Consider the following 23,658-nt stretch of genomic DNA (forward strand, 5'->3'; position numbering starts at 1 on the left):
TGGTACCAATTTACTGTATTAGTTCATTTTCATTCTGCTACAAAGAACTGCCTGAGACTGGTTAAGTTATAAAGGAAAGAGGTTTAATTGGCTCACAATTCGGCATGGCTGGGGAGGCCTCAGCAAACTTACAATCATGTCAGAAGGGGAAGGGGAAGGAAGGCACCTTCTTCACAAGGTAGCAGGAAGGAGAAGTGCCAAGCAAAGGGTAAGGAGCTTCTTATAAAACTATCACATCTTGTGAGAACTCACTCATTATCACAAGAACTGCATGGGGGAAACAGCACCCATGATTCGATTACCTCCACCTGGTCTCTCCCTTGACATGTGATGATTATGAGGATAATGGGAATTACAATTCAAGTTGAGATTTGAGTGGGAAGAAAAAACCTAACCATATCAAATACCAACATAGTTAAGGGCATTTGAACAAGTAGCCCTCATACTGTTGGGTTCACACTACCTTATAACAAAACCTAACATAAAATCATAATTAACAACAGTCATGGATTAGTGGAATGACACAAAATTATGTACAATGGAACAGAAGAGAAATATGAGAAATAGACCCAAATATATACATTTCCACCATATGACAATGGAAGCACTGTGGTACAGGGGATGAATAATGCTTTATTCAATAAATGATTGAAAACCAAAATGAGTCACCGAGGCATAATTCTCAATCACTGAGGTTTATTAAGCCAGGTTTAGGGCATTTCTGGGAAAAACAAAAGCCACCAACACATCTGTGCCTATTTCCACAAAAGTTTTCAGGAAGTTGTGTATTTATCCATTTCCTTAAAAGGGGGAAAGGGGAGGCATGTAGGTTGAGCAGTAGGGGAAATATTTACATTCCTGAGACTTCAGTTAGTGTTCAGTAAATCTACATTTTATGTAAGATAAGGTGAATGTCTGAAGCAAGAAAGGGAGTAAAGGAAGACTCAATTATGTAGTCATCTCTGGGTAGGTGAAGAAAATGAATCTTGACTCTTTTCTGCACCTGGGAAGATAAACTTGTAAGTGACATAATCGGTGTGGAGTTTTAGGAGCTAGACTTGGATTGTGGACCTAAATTTACAACTAGCGTGTCCTTGTTTATGGGAGGCAAGCAAAGAATTTACTTACGAATGATCCGTGGGCAGCCCTTCCCAGATGCCTGAGGCCATTTACCTTTCCAATCTAGCTGATATATAATGTTAGTAACAGTTATTCACGTGGAAGAGAGTGTTGCAATGATTCAGCTTCAGGACTTAGTCTTCACTTCTGCACAAGTTTGGGGGGTCCTTCAATTTTTATTTTCTTTTACACAGTTCTAACTGAACTATGTATTCATATCAAAAAATATGCCTTGACCTTACCTCATCATTCATAAAAATAAATTCTACATGTGTTGTATTTAGAAATATCAAAAGGAAAGCCTTACAATTTTCAAAAATTACACAGAAGAACATCATTGATAATATCAGTAAATGTGTCAGTTATTTATTTATTGTCCCAGTTTCAAATATAGACTTCATTGCTTACTCTGCATCAATGGAACTGGGCTCAATGGACATTTTTTCCTTCACAGATTCATGATGTTAAACTTGGCCAGCAGAGGGTGCTGCAGGGACATTTGTAGGAGAAGTTCTTGTGTACTTCTCTTTGATTATTCTCACTTCTACAGTGCAAAAATCAGAGGCATGTAATGAGAAATATTTAGTAATACTCATCCTATCAAATTTCAACAATACCCATATGACTAGACTCTTACTGAGTCTTGCACTTACTCTAGGGACCGGCTTCCCAAATAACCTATTTGGACCCTGGAGGGGTGTTTCCAGCTTGTCAGTCCAAACTGTGATTTGCTGCCCACCTGTACTTCAAAGGGGGTTATCATCTGCTTGCCAATGCCAACTATAGTTCCCTGCCTACAAGCCTCAGCTCACCTGGTGCTTCCTACTACTCAGTCCCGAAAAGGAATCTTAGTCTCTCATCCTTGGTTCACCTATTCCCCACAGAGGTGTCTTTCTTAACACATGCAGTGTAATGACCTTTTCTGGCATCCTCCTGGATGCTAAGACTATGCACTCTCAAATGAAGTTTCAACCTTGGGCTTGGGGAGTACCTTCCCCATTTTCCAAGTTTGTTTTCTCTTTCAATAATCTCTCTTATCTCTAGGATATTACTCATCATTGTCTTTACCTTCTTTAAAGTTGATTTCCTTACAAAATTAATAAGTATTTATATTTATAAACTCTATTCAAATTACTGTGTGATTTTTGTCTTCTGACTGGATCCTGAATGACAGAATAGGCAAATATCTCCTTAAAAATACATAAAAGCACTAAACATAAAAGCAAATTTATAAATTGGACTTAATTAAAATTAAGAACATTTCTAGTCATCAGACATACTATTAAGAAAGTACATAGATTGTAGAAGATGGTTGTATACATACATCTCACAATGTCAACTTGAATTACAGGTTATTTTTAGTTCTCCAGGCTTACACACTGTGTTTGATCTTCTGCTTGAAACTTAAGAGATTTAAAAACCATGGATATTTGCTCTTGAATTCTTATCCTGTTTCATCTGCCTGAAAAAAAGGTATCCTTGAGAATGTTATCTTTCTTATGTTACAGGTAGTTAGGCATGAGTGGGGCAGGAAAGGGCTCTAGCTCACACACTAGGAATGTTAGGCAATGGTTGGGCAATTATCACATTGCCTCTCTAAAAGTGATAAATTGGCAGCCTGTGCCAGGGAGACGCCATTTCCTGATGGTCCACACCTGTTGCACTAAACTGCTAATAGAATGCAGATGCCAAAAGAAAGTAACTTTCTAGACATGTGCATTAAGAGACAAAATGAAGGAGTATGACCTTCTGAGGGCACACCACCGAGAAAGGGAAGAAAGCCTCAGATGGGCACGCATACGACTTCCTAAACACACTGTGCATGCTCACTTCCTAAGGGTAAGGAGGGCACTGTGCATGTGGGTAGCCCACTCTAAGGGAAGGATCACGGGAAAGGGGCCAGACTATAAAGTCCTAGGAATAAGGTTAAACACAGCACTTGTCCTTCAATTTACCCACTTGGGTCTCCTCCAAGCATACTTTCCTTTTTTCCTCTTCTAAAGCATTTTTAAATAAACTTCCACTCCTGCTCGAAACTTGCCTTGATCTCTTTCTCTGCCTTACGCCCCTCAGTCAATTTCTTTCTTCTGAGGAGGCAAAAATTGAGGTTGCTGCAGACCCATATGGATTTGCCACTGGTAACTTGAATACCTTCCACCGGTACTATATTTGATGTCATGAGACTTGGATATTAGCCACCCCTAACACTTTCATGTCACAGGTTTTCTGAGAACTTCTCATTTCAGGGTTCTCTGGGAAGCAGACTTTGAGGTAAAATTTAGTGTGCAGTTTGTTTAATAAGAGAGTCCCTGGGATAATCATCTTAAAAATGAAAAGGAATGAAAGTGGGTAGGATTGGGCAGAAGGAAAAGTTGAGCTGTGAATCAGGCCTGAAGGTAGCCTTGTCCAACATCACAGGGAGTCCTGGATATAAAATTGCCCAGTGAATGTTTTCTTCACTGGGCTGAAGGGGCCAGACCTTTCCAAATTTCTACCTTAGTCATTTAATGGGTCAGTGGATGACCCCAGGCAAGGCTCATTTCTCCAGCCGAGGCAATTCCTGAAAAGGTAAAAAAAAAAAATTGAAGGCTTTCTACTGGACTTACTGCCAGCAGCGGGGACTACAAGTCTTTCATTGAAATGGGGCTGAAACTGCATGTCTTTGTCCATCATAGCCCATGTCAGAGCCCTTTTTTTTGCGGGAGGAAATGCAAAATGCTTTGGGTAAGTTTTAAGTTAGACTGAAGAATGTTACTAACACACACTCTTTCTAAACTCTTTGCTTTCTTCATGTTACCTTCTCTTTCTAGAATACCTTTCCCAGTGATGTGTTGGTAAGTGTTTAACCACCTCCTCTCTAAGAAAAAATTTAAAGCCCTGATATATAATGTTTACCAATTTCTGTAGTTTAAATACTTCCATCATAACCAATTTCAAACCACCTATATGACATTACAGAGCACAAAAGCAGAACAAGATATGCACAATTGTCTCTTATGTGCCAGCTTTGGTACGCCACTTTATTTCCAACTGTGTTCAACTGGTCAAGAATGAATTTGACTCACAATGCACAGTGAAAGTGTCAACTACTCTGATTATTGATTCTTAAGTCCTCAAGTAAAATTGACCACTTATTAATATATCAATATTATAAAATGTACCTGTTCCAATACCATTGGTTACACTTAATTTTACTAATCTTTTTCTATGTATCTTCACTATTAAACATTCATTATTTAACATTAACATTATGCATTTTGCTATTTATATATCCACAGTACTAACAGCAATAACTATAATAGTTATTTCAATTATTTAATGAGTACTCATGATTGTTGGGGAAGACCAGCTGTATAGTGCTGTGATAAGGTAATACACATGGCCCCATATTCAAAAAGTGTGCAATACAGCTGAAAAGAAAGTGAATTTATATGAAATAATAAAATATCACCCATAAAAACATATCTGTAGTTCACTCTAGTGAAAAAGAAAAAAGTAATGGGTTATCAAAAATAAATTGGTTAAAAACACAATACTACAGATCCACACAGGCATGTAGAACAAGAGGTAAAAGTATTATTAAAAGATGAGGATTGAGATTGTGCACAACTCTTAACCATTCACAAATTAAGACATAAAATCTTGTCCTATAGTATTGAACAGAGTCAACACAATTGCCCAGATGGTTAGACATGTACTGTCAGGCTTTCTTCAGCAATTCCTGTAACTGAGTACCCCATTTTCTTAAAAAAAATATATATTTTACAATTTTTCCCCTTTTCCCTCACCTCTTACTTTGCTCTTTAGTAATGCAATTACAACGTTTACATCCCTTTCTTTCCACTGGCCAAACCACCTGCAAGCATGACTTCGTTATATTACTCTATGTTTTCTTAGACGTTCCATAGGCCAGCTGGTCTGGGGGGGTCACGCCTGTAATCCCAACACTTTGGGAGGCCAAGGTGGGCAAATCACCTGAGGTCAGGAGTTCGAGTCCAGCCTGGCCAACATGGGGAAACCCCGCCTCTACTAAAAATACAAAAATTAGCTGGGGATGGTGGCGCATGCCTGTAATCCCAGCTATTCGGGAGGCTGGGGCAGGAGAATTGCTTGAACCTAGGAGGCAAAGGTTGCAGTGAGCAGAGATCACGCCATTGCACTTCCACCTGGGTGACAGGGCAAGACTCAGTCTCAAAAGAAAAAAAAGAAAAAGAAAGAAAAAGAAGTTCCATAGACCAAGACTTAAAACAAACCAAGCATCCTACCAAATTCTCCCCCACTGGCCAGACCACTGGATGACCCACCAGATGACCCAAGATAAACATCCGTGAGCAAGCCATATAGACCCCACAAGTCTATGTGCCTTCTGCATGGCCTGCATACCAAAATTTCTCTTATTAAAACCCTGCTTTCTGCCCAGAATGCTGAAGTGTCTCCTTTCAGTACAAATCTGGCCCTTCCTCATCACTAAGCTCTGGAATAGTAACTTTCTTCTTACCACCTTCATTCTTGTTATTTGATTTTGCAAGTGGCAAGCAACTGAAACTATATTTGGTAACACTCCCATGTATCTAACTCAGTATTTGCTGGCAAATTGAGGAAGCTGATAGATCTAGAATAGCAATGAGAGAAAGGACACATCACTAAGTGATGAGATTAGAACTTGTACATAGCAAATGGCCACAGCAGCAGGTCAAAATCCTGTCAGGAACTCAAGTTCCAAAATTGCCCTAAGGACTCAAATTTTTCATAAACAGTTATGACATTGTAGCATGAAAAACAAAATACGTGCAGCAGTATTAGTAAAAGAGATAGAGATTAATTTCTGAGTTTTAGATAATTAGCATGAGAAACAATATAAACATAGTTACATTTAAGAAGGAAAATACTGCTATTATTATCATTGACAACAATGACAACTTAATAACATTAATAATTTTGTATAGTTTTCAAAAAACTTGATTTAGCACATACATTTTCTATTATAAGTCTTGTAGTGACCTGGGGACAACATAAGGCCATAGTTGTCACAATTTGTCCAAAAAAATCCTGAGTTTCATATTGGTTAAAGATTAACTGAAATTACATGTATAAGAAGTGAAAGAATTAGGATTTTAACCAGATGAGCAACACCAAGATATTTTACTTTTCATATACTGAAATAGCTTCCATGAGATTTTCAGTGGAAAGTTGGAGGATAGAGGTTACTTAAAACCTCCTCCTTAGGACAAACTTGCGGAGAATTCCTAGACGAATCTGCTTTGTTCTGACACTATAAACAATAGGGTTAAGGACTGGGGGAAGAAGAAGGTAGATGTCTGCCATGAGGATGTGGACTATGGGAGACAGATGCTTCCCAAAGCGATGGACCATTGACACCCCAATAACTGGCACAAAGAAGATGAGCACCACACAGATATGGGATACACATGTGTTGAGTGCCTTTAGCTGCTCTTCACGAGATGCAATACCCAGCACAGTATTAAGAATCAGAACATAAGAAAGAAGTATGAAGATTGAATCCACACCTAGTGTGGCAATGACTACACAAAGCCCATAAATACTGTTGATCCTGGCATCTGTACAGGATAATCGTAGAACATCCTGGTGCAAACAGAAGGCATGAGAGAGCGCATTGCCATGGCAGTAGTGATAGTGTCTCAGTAGCAAAGGTGTGGGAAGTACAACTCCCAAGCTTCGTAGCAAACAGGCCGAACCAATTTTGCCAATTACACTGTTGGTGAGGATGGTGGGGTAGTGCAGTGGAAGACAGATAGCAACAAAACGGTCAAAGGCCATGGCCAGCAACACTGAGGACTCCAGGAATGTGAATGTGTGGATGAAGAACAGCTGAGCATAGCAAGCATTTGCCTGGATCTCTGGAGCATCCAAACATAACACAGCAAGCATGGTGAGAAGTGTAGACAGGGACATCCCCAGGTCATTCACTGCCAAGATGGAAATAAAGTAATACACGGGCTGATGGAGAGAGGATTCTATCCAAATGACAGACAGGATGGTAACGTTACCTGTAAATGCTACCAAATATGCAAGACAGAAGAGGATGGAGAGCCAAGAATGAACATACTCCAGTCCAGGAAAACCCTTCAGGATAAATATGGGCTCCATTGCATCACTGTTATTCCAGTCTACCATAGTGACTTTGGGTAATTCAGCAAATAGTGAGGAATGGTTCGTGTTTTCCTTCCTGATCCCTCGAAGTTATCTCTTTTGAGTACAAATAATGGAATCAGGACAAAAATACGTCTTTCCTCTAACCTCACAGAGGAAGGAAGGTGGTATCTCTTGTCGGCCCTATGTAAAAAACATTTCCCAATATTAAGCAGCACAAATTCTGGAACAAAAATGTGTACACACAAATATGGTCATCTCTGGCAAGAAATACGCTGGATTTGCATCAAAGACACTAAAGAATTTAAGCAACATGAGAATAGAGAAAAAAAACTTTTACTAATTATTATAAAGATGAAAATAGAGAAAAGTCAGATTGAATGTCAATGGATTTGTATGAGCTTCTGGCCAATGTTCTTGAGTTAATCAGTTATTGCTTCTAGACTATCTTTTCATTCATGACAATCAAATTGATCCCATGGACTCAACATAATTTCTATTCAGATGTATTTTTATTTAAAGATTTATAATATTTAAACATTTCAAATATCTAATATTTTAATAATACAAGATAAATACCCATATATGAAAAGAGAGCATGAACATAAGAAACAGAATCCATAATACTAGAATCCATAATCCCAGCATGCTTTATCGAGCTGCTATTTAACCAACATAGTTTTGAGCTGTTTAGTATAGCAACTATTCCTGACCTTAAAAAAAATTCACGGTAAAAAAAACTATATATATGGTGGGTGAGTGTATACGCATGTGTGTGTGTGTGCCTGTGTGTGTGTGTGTTTGTGAGATAAGAGCTTAAATAGTTTGAAAATAAATCTTTAGGCCATAACATCACAATGTAACTGTGAAAGTCCATTAAAGACATTTTCCTTTCTGCTCTTCCACAAAATGAGAACAATGCATTTAACAGTTATCTATTACACGTTTTAAGTAAAAGAGGTACTTTTCCACTTTATTTCTATTAATTGTTTTTTTTCATTGATTGATTTCTCTTTCCAAATGATGCTTTTAATATCATTTTTAAAAGATTGTCAATCAAAATATTAAGTGGTTCTTAATTTTCTGACCCACTTGCACCTACTTCTGTGAATTCATGGCAATCCAGAATTTAGGCCTTAAATATTCACTATCAGTGCCTCTTAGAAACAACCAAGCTCTTCTGAGTATTTCCAAATATGATGCTAACATCTGGCTTTACTTTCCCTCAGCGATTTTTATTGTAATAGCCTCCCTGCCTGTGCTGAACCAATGTTGCCCTTGCTATACCATACTGTGTTGATGGCATGGGGTACAGCAGCTGAGCGTTATGAGATTATCTACCCCTTCTGTTACCTAGTTTTTTATTTTAACCCTATCTAGTTCCATTAACTGTCCCTGACAAAATTATTTACTTACCTTGCCCTTAGAGTCTGGGCCTCATAGATTTCAGCAACATCTCTCTGTAGCAACATCTCAGCAATTCCCTCAACCCTCCTTCTGGACCCTTAGTCTCTGATCTTTGGAAAGATTAAGATAAGACTTAGCCTCATCCTAAAGTAAAAATATTTCCAAATGTGGTCTCAAACTCATATCACAAGGCTCCAGCTAGCTAGCTGTTTCTTTTTATTATCTCCATTATATTTAATAAAAAGCTTTATTTTAAAAATCCCTTGACTGATTCTTATCTCAGTTTCATACCGTGAAGACTGAAAGTTCTTAGATGGCACAACTTAGAATTCCAAAGAGGACTTGATTTAGAATCTGTATCTGAGGAACAAAAGAAAGCACAAAACCATCTTCTCCATGTAATGAGAAGGATTTGTCTCTTTTTCTACTTTTACCCAAGTCCAGGAATCCTCCGTCTTCTATGAGTCAGAACTGAACCTGGTACTCTTCTCTAGCCTAGGCAATCTGAATGAAGCTTTCATTTGAGACCCTTGTCTTAAATAAAGCAGTCATCTACCCATCAAATTCTTCACACTCAGCAGAGTATGTGTTTAGAGCATTTATTTTTCTTTACTCCTAAGCAACATTTTTCTCTCCAGTCTTCCATATCACTAGCTGACTTTACTTTTTCTTCCTCCTCACTCAGAAAAATTTTTTGACCTCCTGTTGTACAGTTGAGTTCATAAAAATGATATAGGTATTAACATCGAAATATATAGAACACACACACACATAGAGTGAGAGAGAGAGAGGAGAGAAAGAAAGAAAGAAAAGGAGAAAGAGAGAAAGAAAGAAAGAAAGAGAAGGAAGGAAGGAAAAGAAAGAAAGAAAGAAAGAAAGAAAGAGAAAAAAAGAAAAAGAAAAGAAAACTGTGGCCACAGTGAAGAAGTAGTTTATTTTACCCCATGCCAGGAAAATATTCCATGTTTTCTCCTTTGATTATTTCAATCCTGAAATAAATCACATTTTCTTAAATTCTCACATAGAATGCAAAGAACAAAGTGGATCACTACTCTTTAGAATTGTCTTTCTCTCTGCTTTATGTGCAAGTACCCTATGTGCAGATTTCGATGTTTAGAAAACTTCAGTTGTAGACTGGCCAATAGATTTGAAGTTAGGACAGGCAGGAATATTTCTGTTTGTACTCCCTATTAATTTTTAACTGTGTATATTTAAGGTATACAGAATGATGTTTATATATATATATATGCATATACATAGACATATACATAGTGAAATGGTCATTACTATGTGCCTGTGTGTGTATGTGCGTGCACACACGTGCATGTGTATGCTAAGAACACCTAAGCTTTACTCTCTTGGCAAATTTTCAGTATACAATTTCTGTGGTTTTAATTCTTGCTCATATTGGATTATCCCTCACTTAAAAAGAGTCCCCATTTCTATGATATTATTAACTCACTGCTTTACCTCATTGATTTATCCCTCACCTGAAAAGAGTTCCCATTCTACAATATTATGAACTGTGGTCATGCTGTATATTAGATCTCTAGACTTATTCTTCCTACATAACTGCAAGTTTGTACGCTTTGAGCTACTTTTCCGCTTTTCCTCCCCTACCCAGGCCCCCCAAGCCCCTTTCCAGTTTCTACTTCTGTGTGTACTTTCCCTTTCTTATCCTCTCACTGCCACATCTGTCATGTCTTTCACTTTTTGAAATCCCTTTATTGTCTTTTCTCTATTCATTTTCTTTTGACTCTATTTCTAGGTCATTGACAATGATTCTTTGTGGTTCTTTGTTGATTTTAGTACAATTTAATCACACTGAGGTTGAAAGAGAAATAATAGAAAAGAACTGGGAGTAATAACAAGACTGTTTCAAAGGGCAGAGGCATGAATAGGCTTACGTCACACATTCACCTATTCCAGGTAATTAAGGGAGAACTACTGAAGATAAGACCATTTTTTTACAGCCTCTCTAGTATCAAAACCTATTCTCTGCTAATCAGCTTATTGCTTATCTTAAAATCGCTGAAAATAATTGGAACAAGACATTATAATACTGTAATAAATTTATTTTTTTCACAGATGACAATAATTCTTTTTCCTTTTGCATAAATGGTACATCATCTTTCTCATAATTTTACTCTCTTTAGCAAACTATGTCCACATACAAAATGTGCTAAAATCTACCAACTAATTATTTATAATTTGAAAATCAAACTTACCTGAAATTTAAACATAAGGCAATTGAATCAATATGCCTAGTTAATTTGCAATCAGTAGCCCATTTCTCAAATGATCCACAGTTCCATTTTGTCTTTCTCTGACTAAACTTTTCTTCACTATAGGTAAAGTCATATTTTCTTTCTGTTCCTATGTCTGTGGCTTTTTCTCTCTTTGTCTCATTGTATGTGTCAAATTATCTTTACTATCTTTTCTAGTCTCCTTCCTGCTGCCATTTTTTTATATTTTGTTTTTATCTAAATTTGTGTCTTTTCAGCATGTAATCCTCTATTTTTTCCAGTCCCTTTGATTGGCTGTTTCTTTCTTCTAATTTCTCTTTGCGTATCTGTGGTTTAAGTTGCTGCTCTTATTGTCTTATCTCTCACCTGAGAAAACTTCCCATCTCTACCTGAAAGTCAAACCTGTACTGATTAAAGGTGCTACAATTTTGAGTCTCTATGAACCTCAGGTTTTGAAAACCTTTGACTCTGTGAGTAGTGAGGCTTGAATGCTTCCACCATCTCTATAAATACTCCTGGTTTCTCCTGGCAAAGAAAATTTGGGATTGATGTCAGAGTCTGTTGGATCCCCAGAGATGAAATGGCCATAAAAAGCCCTTAACCACAGGTATGGCAAGAGTACATGATCATAATACTGAAAATAGTAGAAATGCATCCCATTTTCATCCACCATTCTTAGATCTTTCTTTCAAATTTAATAGTTTTCTCTTCTCAAATGAGTGGAAGAAAGTAAATTTATGATAATTACTGTGATCCAGAAGAATACTGAAATTTCAGATTTAATTAGGGGCATTGTACAGAACAATGATGATGAAGTGCAATGATAAGTCTTTCCATTATAAGAAGTTTACCACATTTCACTGAACAGAGTTGTTTTAGTCATGTGCTTAGTAAGCATTTATTAAGCAGCAGGGTTCAAGGAGGCATACTAAGCACTTTAAAGGCAAAAGCTACTATCTAGTTCATTGCTACTTCCTCAGTGTGCTTGGTATGAAGCATGATCTCCCAACACATTTTTTTTCTTTGCATATTGGCTATCCTACTTCTTTGCATTTATTTGCAAATTTTAGAAACAGATTATCCATTTCTACCAAGATATATATTGAGACTATTATTGAGAATGTATTGAATCTATAGATCAATTTGGGGAGAATTTACATGTTTAGAATATAAGATAACTAATCCAAGAACAGGAACTTCAATTAATTAAGGTCTTCATTTTTTCTCAATATTATTTTATACTTGTCTGTTTGGAGATTACATATTTTACACTAGGTTTATTCTCGCATATTTGGCATTCAATTGTGCTAATGTAAATAGCATGATTAATTTTTTTCTAAATCTTTGGAACTGTTACATAAAAATAAAGTTAATTTTTCTTCTTTCAGAAAAGCTGCTGAACTTATTTTTTATTTTTAATAAGTGATCTGTATTCTCTAAGGCCTTATTTTGCATCAAATCACACCTCCACAAATAATGTCAGCTTCTTTTTCTCTTATTTAAAATCTTCATTATCTTTTTCTATATTTATTGCTTTGTTGCATTGGATAAGATCTCCAGTACGTTTTGGGGAGAAGGGATAAAAATTGTTTTCTTTTCTTTTTGTAGATATCACAGGTGTGGTTATCAACATTCTACCATTAAGTATGTTTGCTAAGATTTTTTGTACATGCTTTTATCACAGAATGTGGTCATCTTCTATTGTTCATGCGACAAAGGATTTTGTCAAAAATAGATGCTGAATTTTATAAATTTATTTTGGGTTTATTGAAATTCATGCTTTTATGATACATATTATTTTTCTTTAATATCATGTTAATGTGATTAATTATATTGATTGATTTTCTAATATCAACTTGTCTTTCTGGAATAAACTCAAGTTTGGAATGCCATTTTCTTTATTTATTGCCAGATTTGGTTTGCAAATATTTCGTTTAGGATTTTGATATCAATGTTCATCAGTAAGCGCGGCCTGAAATTTTCCTTACTGTAATGTCTTTGTCATGTTTTGCTATGAGATTATACAAAGCTCTAAAATACCTAAAGAAATATTCTTTCTCTTCTCCCCAGGAAGATTTTGCATATGCTAGTATGTTTTTTTTTAATTAAATGGCCATCCCAGGGTAGTTTTAATTATAGGTTTTCTAGTTAATCCTTATAGACAATTCAGTTTTTCTCCTTGTCAGTTTTAAAACTAATTGTGGAGAGATGTAATTAAGGATTACATTATCCAACATTTATAGGACCATTTAGATCTTCTATTTATTCTTTTACCAATTTTTGTAAATTTTATTTATCTAGGAATATTTAGTTTGGATATACATTTTTATATTTATTGGTTAAAAGTTATTCACTAAGTACCTTCATAATTTTTCAATGTCTGCAGTAGTCGCACGGTATCTGCTTTTCTCATTACTCATGTTGTTTTGATATGCATTTTCTCTTTTATACTGCTAGTGTCACAGTAGATTGACAGTTTCTTTGGCCTTTCAAATAGTCAACTTTGGAGGTTAGGTTCTCCGGAAGCAAATACAAAGGGAAAGTTTGAGATGCAAAGGACTTGTTGGGAAGTGAGTGTTGGTTCAGCTGCCCTGAACTTAACTTTGTTTAAGTTAAGTGACTTAACCAAAGTTTCATAGCTAATAACTAGATAAGCCACTAAACCAATTGGTCTCCATAACTGGCATGTTAAATACAGCATAGAAAATAACATTCTTTAAACTCCACCTGTGTAGTAAAATGCAAAGGTCTATTCCTAACCTTATGCTTTCTTTTCTTGCAGTCCCATGGCCATCTCTGCCAGAGTTCTCCACTGTTGTATACACTTCTTTCTCGTTCTGATCACAGTGGTTGAACATAGCAAATGCTGAGACATATCAAATTGTGATGACAAAATGTTACTCTTTAAAACAATCTTTATTGTGACTCAGTAGTGTTTTGAGTGTCGGTTCAGCTAACCTGACTAGGTTGCATTCTTTAGGGCTTCATCCTAGCAGTCCCCAAGGCTGCTTTAGTGCTTTCAGTTCTTTGATCCTCCAATAAATTCCCTGAAAGGACAGGTTGAATAAGTCCTCTGTGCCAACATTAAGGCGTGTCAGATGAACATTTTTCTCCTATGGAAACAGAAAAAAAACAACAGTAAATTTCAGGTGGAATTTTCCTGCCCAGATCTCCCTTCTCTTCCTTAAGCAGCACAGACCATACAAGTGCTGGATCCTTTGGATATCATCGGCACTGAGCTGGAAGGTTCTAGGGTCGTGATACCAGTAAGTGGGGTACATTATGGAGCTCCGATTCCCAGAGTGCTGCAGGCCCAAAGAATGCCCAATCTCATGAGTTGCAACCAGGAACAGATTGTATCCTGAAAAATTGTAGGAAAAAAAAGATAAAATTAACTTTGCATAGAGAATGCAGAAAGTGTGTGAAAAAGAACAAAAAAAAAAAGGAGAGAACAGAAAAGGAGGAAAGGGCAAATGTTAGAGGGTAAAGAAAAAGGTAGGCAAGGAGGGAAAGAAGGTAAGTAGAAAACAGAATGGCAAGATATTTGGACAGATGAACTTGAAGTGAAAAAGACACATGGAAAGAAAGAGGGACTGACAAATAGAAGCAAAGAGATAAAGAGAAAAAAACCCCACAATCTGACAATGTATTTATTATGGGATCATCTGTGTTCAGAAATGATCCCAGATCTCCTCACTTATAAAGAAGACCTGATTCCTCAGCCAAATCTTCCACCTCACCCTGACCACTCTGGATCCCTAAATGGAGACCATCAACACTGAACCCCAGGTTCCCAGAGAGTTCTAGCACTCCCACCAAACAAGGCATTTACCAGTGTCTGAAGCTGACCAGTGTTCATTCTTGTCAAAATGGACAACTCCAGGATTTCCAGAATTTGGTAAAAAGGCATGGCCTAAGATACCACCTGGCCCATCAAAGGGCCAACCATCTTCATGGGCTGTGGACGACAGAAGCTATGATCACAATGAGGGTGGAGGTAGAAACAAGGGCCAGAATAGTCTTAAGTAAGCCTCAGAGACTTAGGATACTGTGCAACAGTCTACCACTGGGGGTGTGAGAGGGCTAAGGCATTATCCATGCAGAGAAAAAAGGTGGGGCCCAAAATCTTCCTACTCTCTTATCTAAGGTAAAAAGAAAGACAGACAGATGGCAGACACTGAGTAAAGCTTACAAGTTAGACAACAATAATAATGATAACCTCTTTTCAAAATGGTAGGGGAAAAGGGAAAGAGAATTTAAACTCTGAAAGTTTTTATAAGTAGGTTGGTTCAACTTTGAATAGCATTTCAATAGATTTGGGAGCTATGCATCATCTTTTTGGAAGGACAATGTGCAGTACCCCCACCATATTCACACATGAACAAGAAGAGCAGCCAACAGCTCTTCTTTATTTATTGCTTCATTTAACTAAAAGTGTCTTCCCTGTTACAGGATTTGCTTTGCAGTAGGGTTTTGTCAGACTTTTTTTCTCAGAAACTTTAATAGGGGGGCTGGGTTTTTGTTTAAGGATGGAAACCCTTTGTCCTTTACACAGGGCATATACATATCCTTCTTCCCATGTCAATTTCTTACCCCACTGCCAGAAAGAAATCTTGATGTCTGCATCTTCATTCTGCACTTGCTGGAATATCAAAGGGGTCACATTGCTCCAGATGGAAACTGCATTATATATACTGTCTTTCACTGTGGATGGCTTCATATCATGTGGGTAATTGATAATCCTAAGGAAAGCAATCTCTAAATGAAATAGTTCAGAGGTATGGGAATTATTCTAGCTCTAAACATGAATAATTCTACTTTGGGGAGATCATTTAATAGTTTTAGGACTCATTTTGGTTATTTATAAAGTTGAGCTAATTTCAGACTAATTAAATCAGAAACTTAAGGAATTAAACATGCAAATATAGATTTCTAAGAATTTTAACAATATCCCAAATTATTCTTAGGTCAGCTAAAGCCTAAGAATGACAGTCCTATCTGGTGGTTGGGGAAAAATAAGTAAATAAAACAATGTGAACAAAATTAAATTAAATTAAATGTACAGCATTCTACATAAATTAAAATGTATAGCATTCTACATAATTTAGTACTGTTTGCTTTAGATATCTCAAGTATATTTAGAATCCCCAACAGAAAGAGTAACCTAGGCAGACATTAAGTTTTCAAAATTGTACCTTAAAACCACGCACACACTCACGCTTTAAAATTAAAAAGAAAAGATTTAACAAAGGGAAAGGATAGTGGTTATGCTCTCTACTTTCTAAAGAGATGGTTAGAGGAAGCTAGAAAAGGATCTGGTAGTATTACCTTCTCTGAGGGAGATTTTGGGCTTTGAGCAGGCTGCCAATGAAAGCAGAAGAGAGTAGAGGTGCCTCCAGGAGAGACCTAGTAGAAAGCCCTTTGAGGTCATCACCCCACACATTATCCTCTAGGCCTTAATAACAAGCACCTGTAAGTCAGAGTGTGCTTATTCCACTTGCATCTTCCTGGCGAGATGGAGGTGTCGGACCCATCAGGCACCCCACAGCAGGGCTGGTGTAGCAGAGCATGCATCTGCATATCAAGTAGGCCTGTCCCATTCCAATGGAATTGTTGCAGGAGCTGTGTTTGTGTCTCCTGGGTAAGGAATGGCGACTCCTTCTTGGTCAGGAAAAATTGATGGAAATAGTCCTGAATCAGATCAAGAAGGATGAGTACTGAGTCAATAGGGAAGACCCATATATCAGTTACCCTGGGCATAGCCTTCTTTGAGGGTCTCAGAAAGATGGTCCTTAGTCTGGCCTTCCTAAGTCTCCTGTTCTCAGTCAGATGATGGCAGCCATCCCTGATTCTTTATGCCACAGTGAAATGATGTTAAGGAGAGGTGACAGAATAAAAATAACCTGGATAAGCTGTAACATTTTTTTTAAAAGAAAAAGCTTCCAAGTTTTAGGATGGAGAAACCCAAGTATAAACGACATGAAGATATTACCTGGGAACTGCATGGGGAAGATGGCCTCTGGTCTTTCTGACTGATGGAGGTTTTCTTAATCAGGACAGAATCAATCACTCCAGGACATAAAATTTGGCTGGTTCTACATTCCCCATTTCATTTGCATTTACTTCCATTTCATTAAGCTACTTTTAAAGAGCCTATTGTTTACCTATTCCTTGTCTCCACCGATTTTTCTGCCAGTCTAGTGTATTAAATGTAAACTTCTAAATACAAAAAAAGGACATTGTACTGTAATTAGGCTTTCTCTGCCTATATTTGAATGCTAGCTGGACTCAAAATACTTTAAGGGCAATGCTCATGTCTGATACAGCTTGATCTATTCCACAGTTCTTATGAGTACTTGATGTAAACCTATTGACTGTTTTTTTTAAATTATATGACTGCATTTTTATGCCTTTGTTTTATTATCAGCTGAGCTGGGCACTAAGAGGCAAATGACTTATTGTATTGTTCTGGGCTAAACATTAGCAGGAAATTTGACTAGGTTCCTATACAATTACAAAATACATGACTGCAACCAGTTATAACATTTTTTAGGTATTTTGGATGCTTAAAAGTTCGGAACAAATTCATAATTATTTTAGAAATTGAAAGTGTGTGGTAGACCGACTGGGAGATTACTCAGTCAATGTGAAGGTCCCATTAATTCATTTGAATGATTTCCCCTGATATCTCACTACCTAGCAGGCTCAGAGACCTATATACTGGAGTGTTCACTCTATGCCATATAGAAGACTAAGAGAGAGAGATGAGCAATCGGGCTGAATTAGGCACAGAAGGCACAGTGCCTAGGGCCCAAAAACACTTTTAGGGGCTACAAAAAAAATAATTTTTTTCTTAAAATTAGAAGAGAAAAATGAACACACACAGATTGAATAAAATGTTTTCATATATAATATTAATGTATGTATTTATCATTATACCATGCAGTCACACATACACACACACATGAAATAAGAGCCCACAGTGGTCACCACATAATAATGTGGTCCTGAGTCATTCACCTACCTTAACAAAGTCCCATCCTTTATGGTCTGTAGCAGGGGGCACTGGAAGGGCGAAACACCAGGGCAAGAAGATAGTAACTCTTAAGATAACGAGCTGCATGCCAAACACTCATTTGTCCCACTGCTTGAATTCAGGTACCCAACTTGGGCCACCGGACCTTTATAGCTGTGCCAGCAACATCCAATGACTCACTCTGCCAGTTTGCCCTTTCTTTGAATCTGTGAGTGGCGTCATCATCCATACCTGCTGAGGGCAGAGTGACCAGCATGCAAGGGTGAGAAAAGCAGCCATGGGATTTATTTTTAAGCTCAATTCACACCTGATGGTCCTCAGCATCCTGGGTCACAGGCCTGGTTAAGGAAATACAGGTCAGTCTCAGAATATAGGGGGCATCATTTTTTAAAACAGGGAAAAAAACAAGAAACAGGAGGTGTGTCAAAACTCATTACAGCTTTATCTATAGAATAATTACTTTACCAGTCAGAGACATTCAATCTTGCTCCAGAAGCTAAAAAGAGAAAAAAGAATAAAATCAAGGGAAATAAATAATATCCACTGTAATAAAGATCCAGATCAGAGTATGAAAATCTCCAAGACCTATGTAAAAGAGATCTAGAAAAACACAGAAAGATGTAGTTAATAGCTATATGTTGAAGAAAACAAAGCAGTGATAATAAACTGACACACACACGTCTATAGATGTACATGTATATGTATATGTATAGATACATATACATATATATCTCATAGCAAAATATTTCAGCTCATTACCTTAGAAATCACACAACTTGGCTGGGTGCAGTGGCTCACACCTGTAATCCCAGCACTTTGGGAGGCTGAGGCGGGTGGATCACCTGAGGTCAGGAGTTTGAGACCAGCCTGACCAACGTGGTGAAACTCCGTCTCTACTAAAAATACAAAAAATTAGCCAGGCATGGTGGCACGTGCACTCCAGCCTGGGCAACAAGAGCGAAACTCCATCTCAAAAAGAAAGAAAGAAAGAGAGAAAGAAAGAAATAAAAAGAAAGAAAGAAAGAGGAAAGAAAGAAAGAAAGAAAGAGAAAGAAAGAAAGAAAGAGAAAGAAAGAAGGACAGAAAGAAAGAAAGAGAAAGAAAGAAAGAAAGAAGGAAAGAAAAAAAGAAATCACACAAGTCTGGAAATGGGTCTTAACTCTGCTACTTAAAAGCTGTTCAACTAGGCTGGGGGCAGTGGCTCAATCCTGTAATCCCGGCACTTTGGGAGGCTGAGGCCGGCGGATCACCTGAGGTCAGGAGTTCAAGACCAGCCCGGCCAACATGGTGAAACCCCGTCTCTATTAAAAATACAAAAAAATTAGCCCAGCATGGTGACAGGCGCCTGTAATCCCAGCTACTTGGGAGGCTGAGGCAGGAGAATCACTTGAACCCAGAAGGTGGAGGTTGCAGTGAGCCGAGATCATGCCACTGCACTCCAGCCTGGGAAACAGAGTGAGACTCTGTCTCAAAAAAAACAACAACAAAAAAATCAACTGGGCATGGTGGTGCTCAATTGTTGTCCCAGCTACTCAGGAGACTGAGGTGGGAAGATCATTTGAGCCTGGGAGGTCGAGGCTGTAGTGATCCTTGATCATGCCACTGCATTCTAGCCTTGACAACAGAGTGAGATCCTATCTCCAAGAAAAAATAAAAAAATAAAAATAAAAGAATTAAAATGGAAGATAATGAAAGAATTTGTTAAAAATATACAATTATCGAGGGCTTATTATAAGGTAATTCTGTGTTTTAAACCTTTGGTATAGATTAAAATATAGTATAAAAATTTTATAGGTTAAAAAAAATGAGACTCAAAGCGGTGAAAGAACATGCCAAAGTCACACTATTAATGAATAGAGATAATTCGCTTCAAATCTATTAACGAAATATTTCATCAACAGGAGTAAACAACATGATATATATATGGAGGGAGGTCAACAGATAGATGAGAGATAGATAGATGGCTACTACTCAACGGCAGCAGGCAACAAACTACTGACACATGCAACAAAATAGACAACATTAAAAACATGTTGAATTAAAGGCGTGGGAAACCAAATGGTAATCCTATTTGAGGCTCAAGAACAAGAAAAGCTAATTTGTAGAAAGCAATGAGTATAGTGGTTGCCTCTGTCATGGAGGGGATTGTTGGTAAAAGAGCACAGTAGAAATTTATCCAGGAATGAAATGTCTATTTCTTGACTGATATCTGGGTAATACAAATATATTCACTTTTTGAAACTCACTAAGCTGTACACTTAAGATTCATACATCATACCATTAAACCTCTACAAAAATAAATACAATTTCAATGAATAAAGAAAATAAAAATATAGATTAATAAGGTACCAAAAGCAGCACCCATTTCACCATGAGGAATATAGAACCGTAATATAAATGGTAATGTATGTGGTCAAATGAGCATATAAATAATCATTTTGTTGATGTTATTGTAATGTGAGTGCTATATCCCAGTTAATGTTCTAAAAGAAGAACATTATATGCTAAAGACATGGGTAAATAATGGAATGTCAACCAGAAGAATTAATAAAATAAGGCATATGTGATATACTTGGAAAAGAGAATATGGTTAATCTGAAAAAGACAAGATGGATTTAAGACTGCCTATGGAAACAATGATGTTTGTTGTTAGACAAATATGGTATAGAGACAGTTATTCCTGATAACCTCTATCAACTTTGTAAATTATGAGTTTGTTCACTAAAATCTCATGGTGATATAGGCCTTATTATATTCTCATTTCAAAGATTAGTAAACTAGGGTTTAGGGAATATAAAACTCTTTCCATGGAAATGATAAAAATATTGATATTTACATCTATATCTGACTAAGTTTTAAGTCAGATTATGTATTAAATGAGGCATGCTGCTTATCATTACTGGCAGATCTCCATCAATAATATCATCAACATATCTTTGATGTTTCTATAGCCTGAATACATTCAAAAACCTAAGCTCAGTGGAGTCACAATGAAAGAAACAAGGTGAAAATGACTAAAACTTATTCAAAATCTATAGCAGTTTTGAAAGAAGAGAAAAAAAAAATCCTCTGAGTCTCTCACACTTTCTCCGGTGTTCTGAACATGGACTTCTCTAGGATGGTTAAAAATCAGGTTAAATCTCTCTATCCCATTGAAGGAAGGTGACCAGAGAACCCCCATAGAGCATGGTTCCTCAATCACTCTGATGTGTTCTTGAAATTCTGTTGCAGAAATGTTAATAAATGAAACGCTCCAGAAATTTCAAAATATTCTATTGTACACAATAACTATACACAATTTTTATTTGTCAATTGACAAATTTACCAACAAATTGAAAAAAATGAAATATAAAGAAGCCCTCGTATTTTACAGGCCCATAAATGACACTGTAGGCTCATTAATGACAGCGACTTCAAGTTGCATTGATATCTGTAGCACAGACTTTGGAACTTGGAAGGAACCCATTATTCATTAAATGAATAAAAGTGTTCAGTAAAAAAAACTCATAGCTGGTAATGAAATCAGAAGTGAGTGAATACTTAACAAACTAGTGATACATATGAGCATATAATTGAGATCGCTCAACACAGGACAAGTGATCATTATAACAACTTATTGAGCGCATACACTGTGCCAAGAATGCACTTTCTTCATCAACACAACTACCTGTGAAGTAGATGTTTTATAGTATTCATCTTATGGTTAAGGAAATGAGGTTTTGAGGTCATTTAATTGTCATTTTGGGGGGTCACAATGCTCAAAGTTATATATAGAAGTTATAAATAAAGAGTATTTTATTCTGAAGGCAGAATCTTTGATCACTGGCCTGGATTGCCACTTTTGATGAGACTGCCCCATCTCTCAACTTGACACACACCTCTCTAATGCTGCTCCTGTAACTCCCAGTATGCCCCATGCAATCTGATAGGGCCGGCACAGATGAGCAGCCATCTGTAAGCCTGACCCAGCACTCAATTACAAGAGTGCTGAGTGCTGAGAGCCAGCTTAACTAAGAAAGCAAATGAGTGACTTATTAATGATTCAGCTGCTGATAAGGGAAGTAATGTGTTGAAAGTACAACAGTGTTTCTCAAAATGTAATATGCATAGAATCACCTGTGGATATTAATAAAAATGCAGATTCTAATTCAACAGGTCTTGAATAAGCCTAATATTCTAAATTTCTAACAAGATCCTAGGTGATGCCAACGCTGCTGATCCAAAATTATACTTTTTAAGTAGTTATGAGGCAGAAGATATTGGCAATGTAAGGAACAAAAGACCTGTGAATTTAACCAGAAAGTTTTAATAATGGATACCAGATTTTATATTTTATTTTTAAAATCAGAACTATGGAAACAGGCCCCTATCTCTCTTCTCACCCCCATCTATGCTTTCATCTTTCTCATTATGCCTATAGTATTTGATCTGCTGGGTATAAACATCTGGCCTGTGCCTAAGACCTCTCCCAGCAGATTTTGAATTGTTTCCCATCTCCTTCTGGATGAAATGAGAAAAAGTAATTTTGAAGATATCAGACTGCATGGCCACCTTTTCTGTTACTCAGGTAAAGAGTGGGTGCAGGGAGAGTTTGTGGGGCATTGGAAAATTGATGCCTTTGTCATGACACTGGCAGATCTTCTGGAAAAGATTCAATATCTAATTCATTTTGACAGAGAACAAATGCTTTCACCACAATACCATAGTTTGAGCTAATACTAAGAGAAGGATTACCAATAGAGAGCGTAGAGGGTAATGAGATAAGAACCATGGGGCTGGGCAGGCTGCAAGGAGCCATCGATGCCCCAGTACAGCACGGAACCACACAGTCATTTAGTGATCATCATAGACAGTGTATATTTTCTCTCCTGAAACTATTTTGCATTTGCAATTTATTTATTCAACCAAGAGAATGGCATATTACTGATGTGCAAAGGTTATTAAGACACAAAGCCTGCTTTAAGTTAGTTTATCGTCTCATAGAATGGTCTATTAAATAAACATACAATTGTGAGACAGTAATAAGCCTCAGAATAAAAACCTATACAAGCTTTGTTAGTGGCTAGTTGGAGTGAGATCTTAACCCACATGGGTTTCTATAAGGAGGTAAATAGAGGAGGTGATGTAACCTGGACCTTACACATTTCAACAATTTTGTAGGAACTCCAGGAAAAAGCCTAGAACCTCAGGTCATTTCTTTTGATTAGAGTATAGGTTTTACTTGAGCAAACCTCTTTCATACAGATAAGAACAGAGAGTGAGGTAAGAAATGGATCCTGTAGGGATTTAAAAGTCATGTAAATATTTTATACCCTTCACCTCTTATAAATATATATTTATATTGGCGTTTATTCAGATTAGTATACTACTTATTAAAATAGTAATTATAAAAGTAACCAACTTTTACTGATTGTTAAGTGTTATTTGTATGAATTATGTCATTTAATTATATGAACAACTTTTATTTTACAAATTAGGGAATTGAGACTCAGGGAGTTGAGTAATTTGTCCAAATTTAGAGACTTTACAATTGCGAGAGCCTGCAATTTTTAACTTTTATACACTCAGATGTATACATGTATAGTCATGTGCCACATAACAGTGTTATTCAATGATGGACCACATTAGCATGGTGCTCCCATAAGATTATAATGAAGCTGGAAATTCCTATCATCTAGTGACATTGTAGCTGTCACAAGGTCATAACATGTTGCATTA

At 36.9% G+C, this 23,658-nt stretch overlaps 2 protein-coding genes across 2 annotated transcripts; both read right to left on the reverse strand.

Annotated features, from left to right (window-relative positions):
- Nucleotides 1-694: 694 nt before the first annotated feature.
- LOC129008932 (olfactory receptor 51L1) lies at nucleotides 695-11,371 on the reverse strand. Its single transcript, XM_054441436.2, has 3 exons — nucleotides 10,887-11,371; nucleotides 8,668-8,768; nucleotides 695-7,434 (listed from the first exon to the last, which is right to left on the reverse strand). The coding sequence occupies exon 3, from the start codon at nucleotides 7,273-7,275 to the stop codon at nucleotides 6,328-6,330; it is 948 nt and encodes a 315-aa protein (XP_054297411.2). The 5' UTR covers nucleotides 7,276-7,434; nucleotides 8,668-8,768; nucleotides 10,887-11,371; the 3' UTR covers nucleotides 695-6,327.
- A 2,617-nt stretch (nucleotides 11,372-13,988) lies between these two features.
- On the reverse strand, nucleotides 13,989-18,027 carry MMP26 (matrix metallopeptidase 26). The gene is made up of 6 exons (XM_054438970.1): nucleotides 17,929-18,027; nucleotides 16,375-16,595; nucleotides 15,498-15,646; nucleotides 14,737-14,862; nucleotides 14,104-14,265; nucleotides 13,989-14,017 (listed from the first exon to the last, which is right to left on the reverse strand). Exons 1-6 carry the CDS (start codon nucleotides 18,025-18,027, stop codon nucleotides 13,989-13,991), a joined length of 786 nt encoding a protein of 261 aa, XP_054294945.1.
- Between the last annotated feature and the right edge of the window lie 5,631 nt (nucleotides 18,028-23,658).

This window comes from Pongo pygmaeus, chromosome 9 (genome assembly GCF_028885625.2).
Source record: "Pongo pygmaeus isolate AG05252 chromosome 9, NHGRI_mPonPyg2-v2.0_pri, whole genome shotgun sequence".
Lineage (NCBI taxonomy): Eukaryota > Metazoa > Chordata > Mammalia > Primates > Hominidae > Pongo > Pongo pygmaeus.